At 62.6% G+C, this 18,751-nt stretch overlaps 2 protein-coding genes across 2 annotated transcripts; both read right to left on the bottom strand.

The window, feature by feature from the left end:
- Window positions 1-910: 910 nt before the first annotated feature.
- LOC135921455 (histone H4) lies at window positions 911-1,543 on the bottom strand. The gene has a single exon (XM_065455816.2). The coding sequence runs from the start codon at window positions 1,518-1,520 to the stop codon at window positions 1,209-1,211; it is 312 nt and encodes a 103-aa protein (XP_065311888.1). The 5' UTR covers window positions 1,521-1,543; the 3' UTR covers window positions 911-1,208.
- Window positions 1,544-13,829: 12,286 nt separating this feature from the next.
- On the bottom strand, window positions 13,830-15,815 carry LOC135921478 (mucin-19-like). Its single transcript, XM_065455840.1, has one exon. The coding sequence runs from the start codon at window positions 15,813-15,815 to the stop codon at window positions 13,830-13,832; it is 1,986 nt and encodes a 661-aa protein (XP_065311912.1).
- Window positions 15,816-18,751: the final 2,936 nt, after the last annotated feature.

Below are 18,751 nucleotides of genomic sequence, written 5' to 3'. Positions count from 1 at the left end.
TGTTTTGGTCAACTAAGGAGTGCATTGGCTTGCAAGAAGAGCCACGTAGGCCTCGAACCAACTGCTTATCACCTATAGCGCGCTAATGAGAAATACCACTGTGAACCTGTACACAAGTATCACAAACAACAGCATCAATGAAAACAGCACGCGCCTCGGTGTCCACCGCGCGCACCCTCGTCCATTTGAATACAACGCAGTGAGCTCGGTTCTAGCGACAGTTACCTAGCTAATCTCACCTTAGCATTCATTTGCGTCGCTCAAAAGAGTTACACAATTGTGAATCGCACGGTGGTAGCTTGCGGCCGCCCATCGCACATGCAACAACCGCAGGCTAGACGAGGGACACGACGAGCACTCAGCTCGTAGGGCAAGAGGACTGGCTCTTTATTCTTTCTCCGACGCACACACGCAAACCAACGAAGCCATGCGAATTCAGCTAAGACACAGTAGGCTCAATCATTTACCGCTTGCACTGGAAAGAACAAATAACCGCTGCCTGTAGAAAACTCGCTTTCAGCTGTTACACACTGGCCCGTGCCCGGCAATATTTTCCTCGTGCTTTGCTTTGTTGCGTACCCACATGAGCTATCCTTGTCAAATATGGGGCTTAACATGTAAAACTTACTTAACTTAAATGCGCCCGCTGACCGTCACGCTCGGCGTATGTATGTAACCGAGCGCTGCCGCGCGGCTCATACTTCTTCTCCAAGGGAGTATAGGAAGCGAGCCACTTCAAAGCGACAAAATGCGCATCGACGAGCTTATGATTACCTCTTGCTTTTAATCATCATTCCACTCTGGTTGCCTCAACCAGGGTCCAACCAAAGGCGACAACTGAGCTGCACGAACGACCGCCACGTCGCAACTCGGACGGACTGAGGGCGAGTGAAATGGGAGCAACACACAGCACACAGTGGCGAGCGCAAATGCAATCGAGCAAAGCTCGCCTTGCGAGGGCGAAAAACAATGCTACCACGCCTTGCGAATACATGCGGTTGCGCTCGCTCACCTGACCCAAGTTCACCGCGCGTCTCGTACGGCCGAATGCGAGATAATGGCATGCAAAAGAGGGCTAACGGAGCAGGAGATCGCAAATCCTGCGCGTCACTGCCGAAGCACCAAGTGGGTAGCCCTGAAGAGGGCTGTTGGGTTCTTCAGAGGAGCTGATGCGCTGTTCGCAGACAACTTCGCGCACGCTGTGCTGCTTAGCCTCCGAAACCGTAGAGGGTGCGGCCCTGACGCTTGAGGGCATACACCACGTCCATAGCGGTCACGGTCTTGCGCTTGGCGTGCTCAGTGTAGGTGACGGCGTCCCGGATCACGTTCTCGAGGAACACCTTGAGCACACCGCGTGTCTCCTCGTAGATCAGGCCGGAGATACGCTTGACACCACCACGGCGAGCGAGGCGACGGATAGCAGGCTTGGTGATGCCTTGGATGTTGTCACGCAACACCTTACGATGACGCTTCGCGCCACCCTTGCCGAGCCCCTTGCCGCCCTTGCCACGTCCAGACATCTCGGCTGTTGCTGCTGCTTCGAAGCGAGTCAGGAAAGCGAATGCCGAGTCCGTGCGCCGCGACTGAACGAGGAAGCCGCGCCGCAAAAAAAAGGGGGCGAGGAGGATGAACGCGCGCCGATTGGCTCACGGGCAGCGCGGCCTCTGTTCGCGAGTGAGTCGCTGGTTGCTGCACTGAGCCCTGCTTAGGCCACGCACTGAGTTCAAGAGAAGTGGCTTCGTAACACAATCGCCGAGTTTACTTTTGTTTTTCTTATGTTGTTTCTTTCTGGCATTTCTCACTGCAACTTAGGCTGATGTTCAACTCGCCAAGAGAAAAACAAACGTGTCAGCAATCTAATTGTGGTAGGTTGCACGCCCTCACTGCTCGTGTCGCGCCCCAGGAAAAAAAAGTTTATTGTGTTCTCATAATTGTAGTTACTCGTTCCATTCACCGTTAGCTCGGCTACGCTTGCAAGCGCGCCCTGCCTGGTCATTGCCGCAAAGCACACCGCGCGCACAACTTCAAACTCAGCCACGCCAACATCGTTCACTTGATCACTAGTCGCAAAACAGGGCGCGCTCATGCTCTGTCCGCCTCAGGCGTTTCAAATTTCGCACGCCGCCACCGCTGACTGGTGCCCACACGACCGCCAAATTTCGTCGCGATAGCTTACGTAGCCTCGTAGATAACGCCAGCGAAATCAGCCTCAGACGCGCGCGCGAGCCCAATTCAGCATTCTAGGGGACGGAAGAGAGCGAGGGCACTCCCGGCGGCGCTCCGGCCTCCTCCCTCTCCCGTCGCCGCCAGCCCGTACGAAGGAAGCTACGCGCGCAACCGCTATGCAGTATGCGGAGAGCCGCGCGCACCCCTTCTTTTCCCACTTCAAAGTCACTTACTACTACTACTACTACTACTACTACTACTACTACTACTACTACTACATTTGTAATAACAGTGTAAAATTTCCCTTACGCGCTGCTGCTTCGTGAACGTGCTAACCCATTTCCGCTCGCCAGCCACTGCTACAGCGATGCGGCGCTCACAGCACGCGGCTCTGAGTTTCAGTCCGGCGCACTGCTGTATGCGTGCGGGCGGCCGCCGAGTGGGTATTCTAGCACACGCAGCGACCGACGACATTAGTTCTAGCAGCCATACAGGCGCACCTCAGGACCCGCAATAGCGCGTCGACCGAAAAGAAGAAATAATATGTAAAGAAACAAAAGGGGGGACGAGGGCTGCCTGCTTTTGTATTATTATTTTTTTTTCTTTTAAACTTGGGCCACATCAGAATTAAGTAATTGTGCAGCAACGACCTGCCTCATCAGCCAAGGTGTGCGAAACACGCGCCGTGGTAAATAGTGCAGGCGAACGTGGCCGCTCGCGCGGAGTCGGCTCACGCGCCCTATGCTTGCTTTGTTTGTGTTGTTGTGCTGAGCGCATGGCGTTCTGTGCGTTTCTGCTACAAAACTTTTAGCACGCGCGCTGTCGCAATGAGAACGCGTTGGCCGACAGCGCTCGCCGGGTGTTTGCAAACGAGCAAGCGTCGAACAGAGGGAACGGGCGGAATTGTCGAGATTCTCACTACATCCCATTGCCAATGCAGACACTTTGGGTGGCTCTGAGAAGAGCCGTTGGGTGTTGGCTGGGCGGACGAGCGCTCGGTCGCCTACTTGGAGCTGGTGTACTTGGTGACGGCTTTGGTGCCCTCGGACACGGCGTGTTTGGCCAGCTCGCCGGGCAACAGCAGACGCACGGCAGTCTGGATCTCCCGGCTCGTGATGGTCGAGCGCTTGTTGTAGTGAGCCAGACGGGACGACTCCGCGGCGATACGCTCGAAGATGTCGTTCACGAAGCTGTTCATGATAGACATGGCCTTGCTGGAGACTCCGGTGTCCGGGTGCACCTGCTTCAGCACCTTGTAGATATAGATGGAGAAGCTCTCCTTCCTGCGGCGCTTCTTCTTCTTCTTGTCGGTGGCGCGCACGTTCTTCTGCGCCTTGCCGGCCTTCTTCACGGCCTTACCGCTCGGCTGAGGAGGCATGATGCGAATACCTCAACTAACGGGATGGGAATACGAAAATTCCCTCCCACCTCGGGGCTTTTTTATACGGGGGAGGTGGTGTTCACGCGACCTCGCAAGAGAGATTCTAAGGAAGGAAGTTGAAGTGTGGGATTTAAGTGCAGCGCAGTAACTGTCTCTCCGCGGAGGACACCTCAACCGCACTGCACAAGGGGAAAGGGGAATTAAAAGATAGGTGAGAGAGAAAGAGAGATAAAAGCGCGGCGGCGGCAGCCGCAGCGGTAAGGCCGTGGGTGGGGCAGGTTTACAGGCGGCTTCGAAGCGCCGCGTCCTCGGCGAATGCCAAGAGCGCGCGGAAAAGGCGCCTGTGTTGTGAGATGCACCCCGAGGGATGCAGCAAGTCGTCGAGCGTAGCACACGGTAGGTTTAGCGCACGATACACTTGCGCAAGTGCAGATCGGGCGGGCGAGAGAGCAGGACACTCACACAGCAAGTGTTCCAGCGTCTCGGTCGCGCCGCAGTCCTCGCAGAGGGGAGAGGGGGCTCGTAGCAGACGATGCTTTCTCTCGGCGGGCCACACGGAGCGGGTCCGTAAGGCGAGGAGGAAGGCGCGCTCGCCTCTAGTGAAGCCGGCCTCCGGGAGATGGCGTGGCGGGCGTCCCCGCGCAACCCGGTCGTCGGGGTGGCGTAGGGCGAGCTCTCGGCGGATCCGGTGGCGCGCGGCGTCGAACGAGCTGACCCGCCGTGTGATCGGCGTGTTGACATCGTGTGCGCGTCGCGCGAGCTTGTCAACGGCCTCGTTACCAGCGACGCCAACGTGCGACGGCACCCACTGCAGCCGTAGGTCCAGTCCCCGCTGCTGCAAGGCGTGCAGTCTGCACGCAACACGCTGAGCGAGCAGTGGGGCGCGTTCCTCCAGTAGTAGCTGCTGTAGTGCGGGCCTTGAGTCGGTTAGAATCGCCGCTCGAGTGATGTGCGGCGATTGCTCAAGCGCGTCAGCAGCCAGGTGCAGTCCCACGAGCTCAGCAGTGGTGGAAGTGGCTCGGCAGGGCAGGCGGCACTGGCTTTCGATGGTGAGGCTCGGGGCGAAGCAGGCAGCAGCCGCGGAGCCGTCCTCGAGTACCGAGCCATCCGTGTACAGGTGCGCTCTCCCTGCCAGGTCGTCCTCTATCCTCGCTGCAGCCTCCTGTACGATGGCGCAGAGAGGCGTGCGGTGCTTGGAGCGGACGCCTGGCAGTTCGAGACACACGTCCAGGGGCACGGCGAGACTCGGTGGTGGCCAGTCTGGTGGTGGAGCCGGCGGGTCAGCCACAATCGCCTCGAACAGCTCGAGTATCTTGCCCATACGGGATGCTGGGAGCTGCCGTAGTAGCGAGACGATGGGGCTCGCGTCGGGGGTGCTGGAGAGGCGCTCGATGTGGCCGAGCGCGCGGAGATCGGCCGTCAATGAGGGAGGCCATGCGCCGGTTTCCGCAAGGGTCTCCGCCACTCGTGATGCTCGCGGCAAACCATGACACATGCGTAGCACTCTGCGGTGATCACCATCGATTTTGCGCCACTGTGAATCACGCACACTGCACAGTGGCAACGCGTAAAACACCCGCGAGAGCGCCAGCGCACTGTACATGTTGGCCGCAAACGATGGAGGGCTGCCGTCTCCGCGCGCGAGTAGCCGGCGTGTCGCGCACTCCACACGTAGCATTTCGGCTCGCAGGCGCCGAACAGCCGGAACCCAAGTGAGGCGGTGGTCGATAGTGAGGCCGAGGTATCGCACCGTCGGCTGCCAACTCAGTGGCACACCATCAACGAGCACGCGGCCGGTGTAGCGTCGCGTGGCTGCGTGAGGGTGCACCATGAACGCCTCACTCTTGGTCGACGACAGCTGTAGTCCGATCGCTCGTAGGAAGCCGGCGACAGAGTCGAGAGCCTCCTGCAGCTCGCGACGCATCTCGGCCATGGCATTCCTCGGTCCCCGCACGTAGAGGGCGACGTCGTCCGCGTAGACAAGAGCACGCACAGGGAAGCGACCACCTTTCGGTATGCACTCAATGATGGGAGCGAGGGTGAGGTTGAACAGAAAAGGGCTCAACACACTACCCTGAGGCACACCGGTGGTCACTGGTCGTGGCGAGCTGGTTGCGCGGCCCACGCGGACGGCGAATGTCCTGTCGGCGAGGAAAGCCTTGATGTAGGCAAGCAGGTTGCCGACCACGCCGAGAGCCTCAACAGCCGAGATGATCGGTTCGTGCGGGAGCGCATCGAAGGCGCTACGCACGTCGAGGAGAAGGAGGAAGGCAGCTTCTCCATCGCGCCTGGCCTGTTCGAGCGTGCCGACAACAGCAGCGATGCAGTCGCCAGTCGACCGGTGTGCTCGGAAGCCGCACTGCTCGGGTGGGAGAGCACCGCGGGCCCGCGCGATCCACTGCAACCTCGAGAGCGCCATCGTCTCCATGGTCTTTCCCGGCACCGAAGTCAGCGAGACGGGCCGGTAGGAGGCGAGCTCGCGTGCAGGCTTGCCGCGTTTCAGCACCGGCACGACGACAGCACAGCGCCAGGGTTCCGGCAGGCAGCCCTCGCGGAACACGGCGTTGTAGGCGGACAGGAGATGCCGGCGGTGGTCGTCGTCCAGGTTTCGGAGCATTTGGTGTGTGACACCATCTGCTCCGGGGGCGCTGCGGCGCCTCCTGCGGCACAGGACGCGCTGCTGCTCGTGAAAGGTGAAGTCGTCGCTGCACAGGCTGTCAATCGCCCGCGCGGTATGCGCGCGATCTTCCCCTCTCACGAACACAGCCGTGTAGAGCGCCCGCAATGCAGCCGCAGGGACGCCGGGTGAAGTGGCGACTGCGATGGCAGCAAACGAGCCGGCGAGGAGCTCCGCGAGCGCCATCTCGGTGATGCCGCGCGCAACAGCGATGGCGAGCACCGGCCAGCGAGGAGTCTTCGGATTGACCAGCGCGCGCATGATGCGCCAGCCTCGGTGCTGGTTGCGCGGGTCAGCGAGCGACGAGCAGAGTCGTGCCCAACTGCGGCGGCGCAGCCGCTTCGCATGTCGTCGACACACCGCGTCAAGTCTATTGTATATCGTCCAGTCGGACGCGTCACCCGAGCGTATGGCATGGCGCTCAGCGCGGCGGCGGGCGGCGCGAAGGTTCAGAAGTTTGATGTCCGGTGTGGGAGAACCGGCAGGGACCACCGCACGCGTCGACGCTCGTCTCGCACACTCCGCGACGTGCTCGAAGAAATCGGTGTCACGCGACCACTCGCGGCACAAATCGCGGTACACCGACCACCGTACCACCACACACATGCGGGTGACACCGCGGCTGGGAGAGGTGGGAGCCAGGGTGATTGGGTAGTGATCCGATCCGGCAGTGTCGGGAGCGCGCTGCCACACGTATGAGCAGCGCTCCGAGACAAGTGCCAGATCGATCGCTGATGATACCACACTGCGGCGCACGAACGTGGGCTTCCCGTCGTTTATAACGTACAGGCCCAGTGAAGACGCGGCACTGAAGAGGGCCCTTCCCCGCTGATCGGACGTAGCACTTCCCCAGCCGCGGTGGTGAGCATTGAAGTCACCGCACACAACACAGTCCGCCGTGAGAGATGCGGTCAGGCGCGCGAGAAATGCGGAGTCGCGCTGGTGGCGGCGGTCGACGCGATCGGGGCGGATGTACACGGACGCGACGGAAGTGTCGGTGCCCTGTACGCGCACAGTCGCGGCCACGCACTCCACGACAGAGCTGCACAGATGCGTCGTGTCTATAAGTACGTGCGGGAGAGCGGCGCGAATGTACAACGCGACGCGTGGGCGCTCGCACGGGTGGCTGCTGTCGCAGCAGGGTGCCGATGTGCATTCTGCCAAGGCGCACTCAGTCGCACTGCTGTAGCCGATGTAGCCCGGTAGTGAAACCTCCTCTGCACGCACATACGTTTCCTGAAAGGCGAGGATATCGTAGTCGTGCAGAGGCAGTTGGGCGACCAGCTCGGCGTGTCGGCGCAGCAGGTGGTTGCAATTCCATTGCAGGATGCGCGGCCGACCCTTAGCAGTGCGACTGGCCATGATGGTGTGGCGGCTGCTGGGAAGCCACTGCCTGCAGGCAGATGGACCGGAGCGGGTGGTCAGCTGGCAGCATGGTGCTCACTGCTTGCATGGTGAGCAGCAGGTTTGCTACCAGCTGATCCACTGTAGTCTGGCCAGGGGGGGCAGGATTCTGTGTCTCCTGGCGGCGGGGGGCTCGAGGGGCTGGTACTGGACGCTTGGGAGCGGGACTGGGGCCCTTCAGGGCGCTCGCATACGACCGCGCCGAGGTTGATGGCTGCTGCTCCTCCCGGACCGCTGCCCTGACAGCACGCCTCGACAGTGCTGCTGTGGATGAGGCCATAATGGTTGCCACCTGTCGTTCTTCTTGCCATTTCGGGCAGGCGGGAGTGTCGGCCCTGTGGGGGCCGCCGCAGTTCCTGCAGCGAACCGTCTGGCAGGAGGCGCCCTTCTCATGACTCCTGCCGCAGGAAATACAGTCGGACGGCCAGCTGCAGGATTCCAGCACGTGCCCGAAGCGGCCGCACTGGCGGCACTGCACCGGTCGGGGCCTGGCCGGCCTCACCCTGAAGCCAAGCTTGTAAAGGCTCAGGCGTTCTGGGGGAACCGGTCCCGCGAACCGGATGGTCACAGTGCTCCCGTCGCGCGTCGCCGAGAGCACAGGAACGGTCGAGACGATGGCTCCCAGTAGGTCAGCATCCTCTGGTAACCCGTCCACCCCGTGCAGGTACCCGGTGCTCTGGCCGCGCACGGCCGGCAGTCTAGCAGTCACCGAGATCCCACGAAGCTCGGTAATCGCCAGCAGCTCCTCCTGGCACTCTCGGGTGGTGGTGTCCGCGGCCACGATGTTGCGCCTGTGGTTGACGCGCACCGCAGCAACACCAGCCCGCGATGAGAGGGTCGCCGCGAGTTCGAGACGCGGAGCCCCCTTGAAGGCTCCGCCGGGCGCCGAGGGACGGAAAAGCACCGTACCGATGACTGCAGGGTCCACTGGGATCGCTGCAGTCTCGAGTGCCTTGGCACGCCGCCGATCGCCCTTCGACCGCACCAAGGTGAAGCCGTCTGCATTCAGCTCGCGGGCAGGTGGCGTCGTACTCTGCAGTGCCGCCACAGGCATGTTGGGAGTGGCCGGTGAGTGCAGGGAGTCGCCCGCAGGAGCAGCTGGCGAACGTGTTACAGCAGCAGGTGCTTTCCTGTGCTTGCGCTGCTGCTTCTTCCCCTTGGCCTTCGGCCGCGAGGCAGGCTGGCGTGGCGGGCCCTTGAGAAATTGCGCCGCCGGGTGCTCGCGCTTCTGCCGTGAGGCATCAGCTTCGTCCGCCAGCTCCATAGCGTCGGTGGCGCTTTCGTTCCCAGCCGGCTCGCTAGCAGACGACGCTGCCGGGCGCGCGCTGCCCTCCGGAGCAGACGACGCTCCGACGGAGGAGTCGGGCGCGCCCTCGCTCGGAGGGGGCTCGAAGGAGGCGGCGGTCGGCTCGGCGGGGTGCCGAGAGATGGCGCTCGAGCTTTCCGCAGGTGGTGAGGTCCGCTCGCTTCCCGCTGGCTCGGGCGCGGCTCCATCTTGCGCGTCCTGAAGGGAGGGGATGCTGGGTGTTTCCCCGGAGTGTCGGGAGATGGCGCTGCCGTGGTCTTCGTCCGCTGACGGCTCTCCCGAGCAGGGGGGAACGCACGGCTGCTGCTGTTTACGTGGCGCGGCTGGTTCGTCATCCTCGCTCTCATTCTCTCGGGCGCGTTTCCGAGAGATGGACTGATCCATTTCCTCGTCGTCCGAAAGGGGGAGCGGGACCTCCACGTGTGTTCCCTGCACGCAGGGGTCGTTCTCGGCTGGCGCCGTGGTTGCTGTTGGGGCTGCCGGTGCGGTCGCTGGCACGGTGGAGACTGCAGGGGTCGCCAGCGTGGGTACTCGTACACGCAGCCACTCGCCCAGCATGCGAGTGGCGCGACGCTCGAGGTCCTCCCTTGCACGGAGCTCCTCGAGGGTCGCGGGGCTGAGTGTCACCCGGCTCAAGCTGGCATGACGGCGATGGCGGACGCGTGGAGGCGGCTCGCCTGGTGGCCGGAAATCCATGTTGAGCTGCCGGGGCCTCTTCTCGCGAGCGGGAAGGAGACCGAGAGCAGCTAAAGCGCGACAACGTGTTCCTATGCGGGCGCAAGCATGCACGACGCAGAAACACGTGGGGGCGATGAGGCGAAGTCGTTCGAGCGAGGAGAAGCGTGACCTACTCCGATCACAGCTCAGACGCGACTTCCACGCGACCTCGCAAGAGAGATTCTAAGGAAGGAAGTTGAAGTGTGGGATTTAAGTGCAGCGCAGTAACTGTCTCTCCGCGGAGGACACCTCAACCGCACTGCACAAGGGGAAAGGGGAATTAAAAGATAGGTGAGAGAGAAAGAGAGATAAAAGCGCGGCGGCGGCAGCCGCAGCGGTAAGGCCGTGGGTGGGGCAGGTTTACAGGCGGCTTCGAAGCGCCGCGTCCTCGGCGAATGCCAAGAGCGCGCGGAAAAGGCGCCTGTGTTGTGAGATGCACCCCGAGGGATGCAGCAAGTCGTCGAGCGTAGCACATGGTAGGTTTAGCGCACGATACACTTGCGCAAGTGCAGATCGGGCGGGCGAGAGAGCAGGACACTCACACAGCAAGTGTTCCAGCGTCTCGGTCGCGCCGCAGTCCTCGCAGAGGGGAGAGGGGGCTCGTAGCAGACGATGCTTTCTCTCGGCGGGCCACACGGAGCGGGTCCGTAAGGCGAGGAGGAAGGCGCGCTCGCCTCTAGTGAAGCCGGCCTCCGGGAGATGGCGTGGCGGGCGTCCCCGCGCAACCCGGTCGTCGGGGTGGCGTAGGGCGAGCTCTCGGCGGATCCGGTGGCGCGCGGCGTCGAACGAGCTGACCCGCCGTGTGATCGGCGTGTTGACATCGTGTGCGCGTCGCGCGAGCTTGTCAACGGCCTCGTTACCGGCGACGCCAACGTGCGACGGCACCCACTGCAGCCGTAGGTCCAGTCCCCGCTGCTGCAAGGCGTGCAGTCTGCACGCAACACGCTGAGCGAGCAGTGGGGCGCGTTCCTCCAGTAGTAGCTGCTGTAGTGCGGGCCTTGAGTCGGTTAGAATCGCCGCTCGAGTGATGTGCGGCGATTGCTCAAGCGCGTCAGCAGCCAGGTGCAGTCCCACGAGCTCAGCAGTGGTGGAAGTGGCTCGGCAGGGCAGGCGGCACTGGCTTTCGATGGTGAGGCTCGGGGCGAAGCAGGCAGCAGCCGCGGAGCCGTCTTCGAGTACCGAGCCATCCGTGTACAGGTGCGCTCTCCCTGCCAGGTCGTCCTCTATCCTCGCTGCAGCCTCCTGTACGATGGCGCAGAGAGGCGTGCGGTGCTTGGAGCGGACGCCTGGCAGTTCGAGACACACGTCCAGGGGCACGGCGAGACTCGGTGGTGGCCAGTCTGGTGGTGGAGCCGGCGGGTCAGCCACAATCGCCTCGAACAGCTCGAGCATCTTGCCCATACGGGATGCTGGGAGCTGCCGTAGTAGCGAGACGATGGGGCTCGCGTCGGGGGTGCTGGAGAGGCGCTCGATGTGGCCGAGCGCGCGGAGATCGGCCGTCAATGAGGGAGGCCATGCGCCGGTTTCCGCAAGGGTCTCCGCCACTCGTGATGCTCGCGGCAAACCATGACACATGCGTAGCACTCTGCGGTGATCACCATCGATTTTGCGCCACTGTGAATCACGCACACTGCACAGTGGCAACGCGTAAAACACCCGCGAGAGCGCCAGCGCACTGTACATGTTGGCCGCAAACGATGGAGGGCTGCCGTCTCCGCGCGCGAGTAGCCGGCGTGTCGCGCACTCCACACGTAGCATTTCGGCTCGCAGGCGCCGAACAGCCGGAACCCAAGTGAGGCGGTGGTCGATAGTGAGGCCGAGGTATCGCACCGTCGGCTGCCAACTCAGTGGCACACCATCAACGAGCACGCGGCCGGTGTAGCGTCGCGTGGCTGCGTGAGGGTGCACCATGAACGCCTCACTCTTGGTCGACGACAGCTGTAGTCCGATCGCTCGTAGGAAGCCGGCGACAGAGTCGAGAGCCTCCTGCAGCTCGCGACGCATCTCGGCCATGGCATTCCTCGGTCCCCGCACGTAGAGGGCGACGTCGTCCGCGTAGACAAGAGCACGCACAGGGAAGCGACCACCTTTCGGTATGCACTCAATGATGGGAGCGAGGGTGAGGTTGAACAGAAAAGGGCTCAACACACTACCCTGAGGCACACCGGTGGTCACTGGTCGTGGCGAGCTGGTTGCGCGGCCCACGCGGACGGCGAATGTCCTGTCGGCGAGGAAAGCCTTGATGTAGGCAAGCAGGTTGCCGACCACGCCGAGAGCCTCAACAGCCGAGATGATCGGTTCGTGCGGGAGCGCATCGAAGGCGCTACGCACGTCGAGGAGAAGGAGGAAGGCAGCTTCTCCATCGCGCCTGGCCTGTTCGAGCGTGCCGACAACAGCAGCGATGCAGTCGCCAGTCGACCGGTGTGCTCGGAAGCCGCACTGCTCGGGTGGGAGAGCACCGCGGGCCCGCGCGATCCACTGCAACCTCGAGAGCGCCATCGTCTCCATGGTCTTTCCCGGCACCGAAGTCAGCGAGACGGGCCGGTAGGAGGCGAGCTCGCGTGCAGGCTTGCCGCGTTTCAGCACCGGCACGACGACAGCACAGCGCCAGGGTTCCGGCAGGCAGCCCTCGCGGAACACGGCGTTGTAGGCGGACAGGAGATGCCGGCGGTGGTCGTCGTCCAGGTTTCGGAGCATTTGGTGTGTGACACCATCTGCTCCGGGGGCGCTGCGGCGCCTGCTGCGGCACAGGACGCGCTGCTGCTCGTGAAAGGTGAAGTCGTCGCTGCACAGGCTGTCAATCGCCCGCGCGGTATGCGCGCGATCTTCCCCTCTCACGAACACAGCCGTGTAGAGCGCCCGCAATGCAGCCGCAGGGACGCCGGGTGAAGTGGCGACTGCGATGGCAGCAAACGAGTCGGCGAGGAGCTCCGCGAGCGCCATCTCGGTGATGCCGCGCGCAACAGCGATGGCGAGCACCGGCCAGCGAGGAGTCTTCGGATTGACCAGCGCGCGCATGATGCGCCAGCCTCGGTGCTGGTTGCGCGGGTCAGCGAGCGACGAGCAGAGTCGTGCCCAACTGCGGCGGCGCAGCCGCTTCGCATGTCGTCGACACACCGCGTCAAGTCTATTGTATATCGTCCAGTCGGACGCGTCACCCGAGCGTATGGCACGGCGCTCAGCGCGGCGGCGGGCGGCGCGAAGGTTCAGAAGTTTGATGTCCGGTGTGGGAGAACCGGCAGGGACCACCGCACGCGTCGACGCTCGTCTCGCACACTCTGCGACGTGCTCGAAGAAATCGGTGTCACGCGACCACTCGCGGCACAAATCGCGGTACACCGACCACCGTACCACCACACACATGCGGGTGACACCGCGGCTGGGAGAGGTGGGAGCCAGGGTGATTGGGTAGTGATCCGATCCGGCAGTGTCGGGAGCGCGCTGCCACACGTATGAGCAGCGCTCCGAGACAAGTGCCAGATCGATCGCTGATGATACCACACTGCGGCGCACGAACGTGGGCTTCCCGTCGTTTATAACGTACAGGCCCAGTGAAGACGCGGCACTGAAGAGGGCCCTTCCCCGCTGATCGGACGTAGCACTTCCCCAGCCGCGGTGGTGAGCATTGAAGTCACCGCACACAACACAGTCCGCCGTGAGAGATGCGGTCAGGCGCGCGAGAAATGCGGAGTCGCGCTGGTGGCGGCGGTCGACGCGATCGGGGCGGATGTACACGGACGCGACGGAAATGTCGGTGCCCTGTACGCGCACAGTCGCGGCCACGCACTCCACGACAGAGCTGCACAGATGCGTCGTGTCTATAAGTACGTGCGGGAGAGCGGCGCGAATGTACAACGCGACGCGTGGGCGCTCGCACGGGTGGCTGCTGTCGCAGCAGGGTGCCGATGTGCATTCTGCCAAGGCGCACTCAGTCGCACTGCTGTAGCCGATGTAGCCCGGTAGTGAAACCTCCTCTGCACGCACATACGTTTCCTGAAAGGCGAGGATATCGTAGTCGTGCAGAGGCAGTTGGGCGACCAGCTCGGCGTGTCGGCGCAGCAGGTGGTTGCAATTCCATTGCAGGATGCGCGGCCGACCCTTAGCAGTGCGACTGGCCATGATGGTGTGGCGGCTGCTGGGAAGCCACTGCCTGCAGGCAGATGGACCGGAGCGGGTGGTCAGCTGGCAGCATGGTGCTCACTGCTTGCATGGTGAGCAGCAGGTTTGCTACCAGCTGATCCACTGTAGTCTGGCCAGGGGGGGGCAGGATTCTGTGTCTCCTGGCGGCGGGGGGCTCGAGGGGCTGGTACTGGACGCTTGGGAGCGGGACTGGGGCCCTTCAGGGCGCTCGCATACGACCGCGCCGAGGTTGATGGCTGCTGCTCCTCCCGGACCGCTGCCCTGACAGCACGCCTCGACAGTGCTGCTGTGGATGAGGCCATAATGGTTGCCACCTGTCGTTCTTCTTGCCATTTCGGGCAGGCGGGAGTGTCGGCCCTGTGGGGGCCGCCGCAGTTCCTGCAGCGAACCGTCTGGCAGGAGGCGCCCTTCTCATGACTCCTGCCGCAGGAAATACAGTCGGACGGCCAGCTGCAGGATTCCAGCACGTGCCCGAAGCGGCCGCACTGGCGGCACTGCACCGGTCGGGGCCTGGCCGGCCTCACCCTGAAGCCAAGCTTGTAAAGGCTCAGGCGTTCTGGGGGAACCGGTCCCGCGAACCGGATGGTCACAGTGCTCCCGTCGCGCGTCGCCGAGAGCACAGGAACGGTCGAGACGATGGCTCCCAGTAGGTCAGCATCCTCTGGTAACCCGTCCACCCCGTGCAGGTACCCGGTGCTCTGGCCGCGCACGGCCGGCAGTCTAGCAGTCACCGAGATCCCACGAAGCTCGGTAATCGCCAGCAGCTCCTCCTGGCACTCTCGGGTGGTGGTGTCCGCGGCCACGATGTTGCGCCTGTGGTTGACGCGCACCGCAGCAACACCAGCCCGCGATGAGAGGGTCGCCGCGAGTTCGAGACGCGGAGCTCCCTTGAAGGCTCCGCCGGGCGCCGAGGGACGGAAAAGCACCGTACCGATGACTGCAGGGTCCACTGGGATCGCTGCAGTCTCGAGTGCCTTGGCACGCCGCCGATCGCCCTTCGACCGCACCAAGGTGAAGCCGTCTGCATTCAGCTCGCGGGCAGGTGGCGTCGTACTCTGCAGTGCCGCCACAGGCATGTTGGGAGTGGCCGGTGAGTGCAGGGAGTCGCCCGCAGGAGCAGCTGGCGAACGTGTTACAGCAGCAGGTGCTTTCCTGTGCTTGCGCTGCTGCTTCTTCCCCTTGGCCTTCGGCCGCGAGGCAGGCTGGCGTGGCGGGCCCTTGAGAAATTGCGCCGCCGGGTGCTCGCGCTTCTGCCGTGAGGCATCAGCTTCGTCCGCCAGCTCCATAGCGTCGGTGGCGCTTTCGTTCCCAGCCGGCTCGCTAGCAGACGACGCTGCCGGGCGCGCGCTGCCCTCCGGAGCAGACGACGCTCCGAGGGAGGAGTCGGGCGCGCCCTCGCTCGGAGGGGGCTCGAAGGAGGCGGCGGTCGGCTCGGCGGGGTGCCGAGAGATGGCGCTCGAGCTTTCCGCAGGTGGTGAGGTCCGCTCGCTTCCCGCTGGCTCGGGCGCGGCTCCATCTTGCGCGTCCTGAAGGGAGGGGGTGCTGGGTGTTTCCCCGGAGTGTCGGGAGATGGCGCTGCCGTGGTCTTCGTCCGCTGACGGCTCTCCCGAGCAGGGGGGAACGCACGGCTGCTGCTGTTTACGTGGCGCGGCTGGTTCGTCATCCTCGCTCTCATTCTCTCGGGCGCGTTTCCGAGAGATTGACTGATCCATTTCCTCGTCGTCCGAAAGGGGGAGCGGGACCTCCACGTGTGTTCCCTGCACGCAGGGGTCGTTCTCGGCTGGCGCCGTGGTTGCTGTTGGGGCTGCCGGTGCGGTCGCTGGCACGGTGGAGACTGCAGGGGTCGCCAGCGTGGGTACTCGTACACGCAGCCACTCGCCCAGCATGCGAGTGGCGCGACGCTCGAGGTCCTCCCTTGCACGGAGCTCCTCGAGGGTCGCGGGGCTGAGTGTCACCCGGCTCAAGCTGGCATGACGGCGATGGCGGACGCGTGGAGGCGGCTCGCCTGGTGGCCGGAAATCCATGTTGAGCTGCCGGGGCCTCTTCTCGCGAGCGGGAAGGAGACCGAGAGCAGCTAAAGCGCGACAACGTGTTCCTATGCGGGCGCAAGCATGCACGACGCAGAAACACGTGGGGGCGATGAGGCGAAGTCGTTCGAGCGAGGAGAAGCGTGACCTACTCCGATCACAGCTCAGACGCGACTTCACGCGACCTCGCGTAGCCGCGCTCGCCATTGGTCCGCGCGGCTTCTCTCCCTTTCCCTCGTGCTCGCTCGCGCTCTCCTTTGGGACCGGCGGCGGCGAGAGCGGCGAAGGCACTACGAGCACGGCTCAAATCGCTCACACATCGCGACTGTGCAAGTCGTTTGTTTCTTCTCTGACTCGTGTGTCTACGCATCAACAGCACCAGCATGTCCGGACGCGGCAAAGGCGGCAAGGGGAAGGGCAAGAGCAAGACGCGTTCCAGCCGCGCGGGTCTCCAGTTCCCCGTGGGCCGTATCCACCGTCTCCTGCGCAAGGGAAACTACGCCGAGCGCGTCGGAGCGGGCGCTCCCGTCTACCTCGCGGCCGTCCTCGAGTACCTGGCTGCCGAAGTGCTCGAGCTCGCTGGCAACGCGGCTCGTGACAACAAGAAGACCAGGATCATCCCCCGCCACCTGCAGCTCGCCATCCGCAACGACGAGGAGCTGAACAAGCTGCTCTCCGGCGTGACGATCGCGCAGGGCGGCGTCTTGCCCAACATCCAAGCTGTGCTTCTCCCAAAGAAGACCGAGAAGAAGGCGTAAGCGAGCTCCCAGCTGCCGGACTACAGTCGCGCTCGTCGCACAACCCAACGGTCCTTGTCAGGACCACCGAAATGCGTGTGACGGCAGGGTTTTGCTTGGCAATCCCGTTCTCTGCGCCCGTTTCCCTCTGTTTGAATTATCGCAACCGTGCCCACTCTTGAACTGACGCTGCTGCTAGCTAGCTGGCATGTCAGCAGTGCACGAATGTAGATAGAAAGCGAGCTTCAGGGTGTCCGGGGGCGCACAGGCACGAGCCTCACTGCAATTCGCGTAGCGGAATGTGATAGGCGATTGGGCCCTTAAAACCAAACAACAAATGGGCCATATCCGCAACCAGCATGCACTTACTTATGAGCCAGGCAGCAGGTATGCATGAGGAACGTGAACAAACGCACGCATGGCATTCCAATACACGAAAGCTTGCACGCAACATCGGCCGCATTACTTTCGTTTTCGGGCGCGGCTTCTTCGCATGAATGCGCGAACCGTTTCGCAACGAACGCGCATTTTGTTTCTTTTTTTTATTTTCCTCTCTCTTCTTGTTCGTGCTCGAGCGCGCGCAATACTTACCATATGCATACCAAACGAGGCAACACCTCGCACCGGCAGCCCACCACAGACACACACGCACAAATATTAATAATAAAAAAACAACAACAGAACAGACAGACCGAGAGGGTACGGTTGGAGTACGTGGTCTCGCGTGCTCCCGTGGCCGAAGCAAACATGTAGGTGGTCCTGAGAAGGACCGTTTTGTGTTGCTTGCCTGACCGACCGAGGCTGCGGCGCAGACAGCGGCCGAACTTAGGCGCGCTCGCCACGGATGCGCCGGGCCAGCTGGATGTCCTTCGGCATGATGGTAACGCGCTTGGCGTGGATGGCGCACAGGTTGGTGTCCTCGAAGAGACCGACCAGGTAGGCCTCGCTGGCCTCCTGAAGGGCCATCACAGCCGAACTCTGGAATCGGAGGTCGGTCTTGAAATCCTGAGCGATTTCCCTCACCAAGCGCTGGAACGGCAGCTTGCGGATGAGAAGTTCGGTCGACTTCTGGTAGCGGCGAATTTCACGAAGGGCCACGGTCCCAGGCCTGTAGCGATGCGGTTTCTTAACCCCTCCTGTGGCAGGTGCACTCTTGCGAGCAGCCTTGGTAGCAAGCTGCTTACGTGGAGCCTTCCCACCGGTGCTCTTACGGGCGGTTTGCTTGGTCCTGGCCATGGCGAACGGAGCGAGCGTCCGAAGTCGTCGACTGCCGGAGTGAAAATGACCCCTGCGCCGCGCGCGTCGTGCTTCGCCGCACTACTCTTCTCCTCTCCAACTCACCCGCCGATTGGCCAGCGCCAGCGCAGCCGTCTCAGGCGGTGCGCACGCCGCCGCCGTTCGCCAGGATGCTGGAGGAGGCACGTTTTCGCGCGGGCGCCTTGTTCGCGGCTAAGGAAAGCACATTCGCAGGCGCTTTAATTGAGTTTAAACACGACAGCATGCCGCGCTGTTCTCTTCCGTTTCAGCCAACACCACAATCTCGCTTATACCGCCGCGCGTCGCGAATTGCCAGTGCCGAGTGTGAGACCACACCACTGATCTCGACAGTGGTTAGCGCTCCACGCCCAACGCCATCGGAGCTGTTATCGCGATCTCCGCGCGACGGAGATGGGTGGCAGGTTTAGGGTACATTACTGCTTGTCCACTGCCTTGCTTTGATCATGCTGATGCTCGTTTCACGAACTACAAGCGCGCGCCACGGTGCCTTCTCGAGGGGCAACAACATCGTGTTTTGGCCGCACTCGGAGGCAAACCGTCTCGCATGTGCAGACATGCCAGTACCGCACTTTCCCGTCCACGCATGGAAGAACGCATGCGCCTCGCAAGATTAACGACAAACTCACGTACGGACTACCAGCACCACTTCAGAGTTGCAGAGAAAACGATGTACTTCCGCTCTAAGAGCGAATTTCGAATACAATATTGACAGGTGTTGAACGCGCGTTAGGAGACATGGACAACTAATTGGGGCCTCAAAACTATGGACAGGCAAGCGGTACTTCCGTATGTATGAAGGGTCCTTAAACAATATGTCAAGGTAGCATCAACCAACGCTTCGCAGGCGCGATCCCAAGCGCGGCTTCCCCGTGCCACGCATTCGGCACACAGTCTTCGCACTTGCAAGGGACACCATGT

The sequence above is a fragment of the Dermacentor albipictus genome, chromosome 7 (assembly GCF_038994185.2).
Source record: "Dermacentor albipictus isolate Rhodes 1998 colony chromosome 7, USDA_Dalb.pri_finalv2, whole genome shotgun sequence".
Taxonomy (NCBI): Eukaryota; Metazoa; Arthropoda; class Arachnida; order Ixodida; family Ixodidae; genus Dermacentor; species Dermacentor albipictus.
This window is presented reverse-complemented; position numbering and strand designations above follow the sequence as displayed.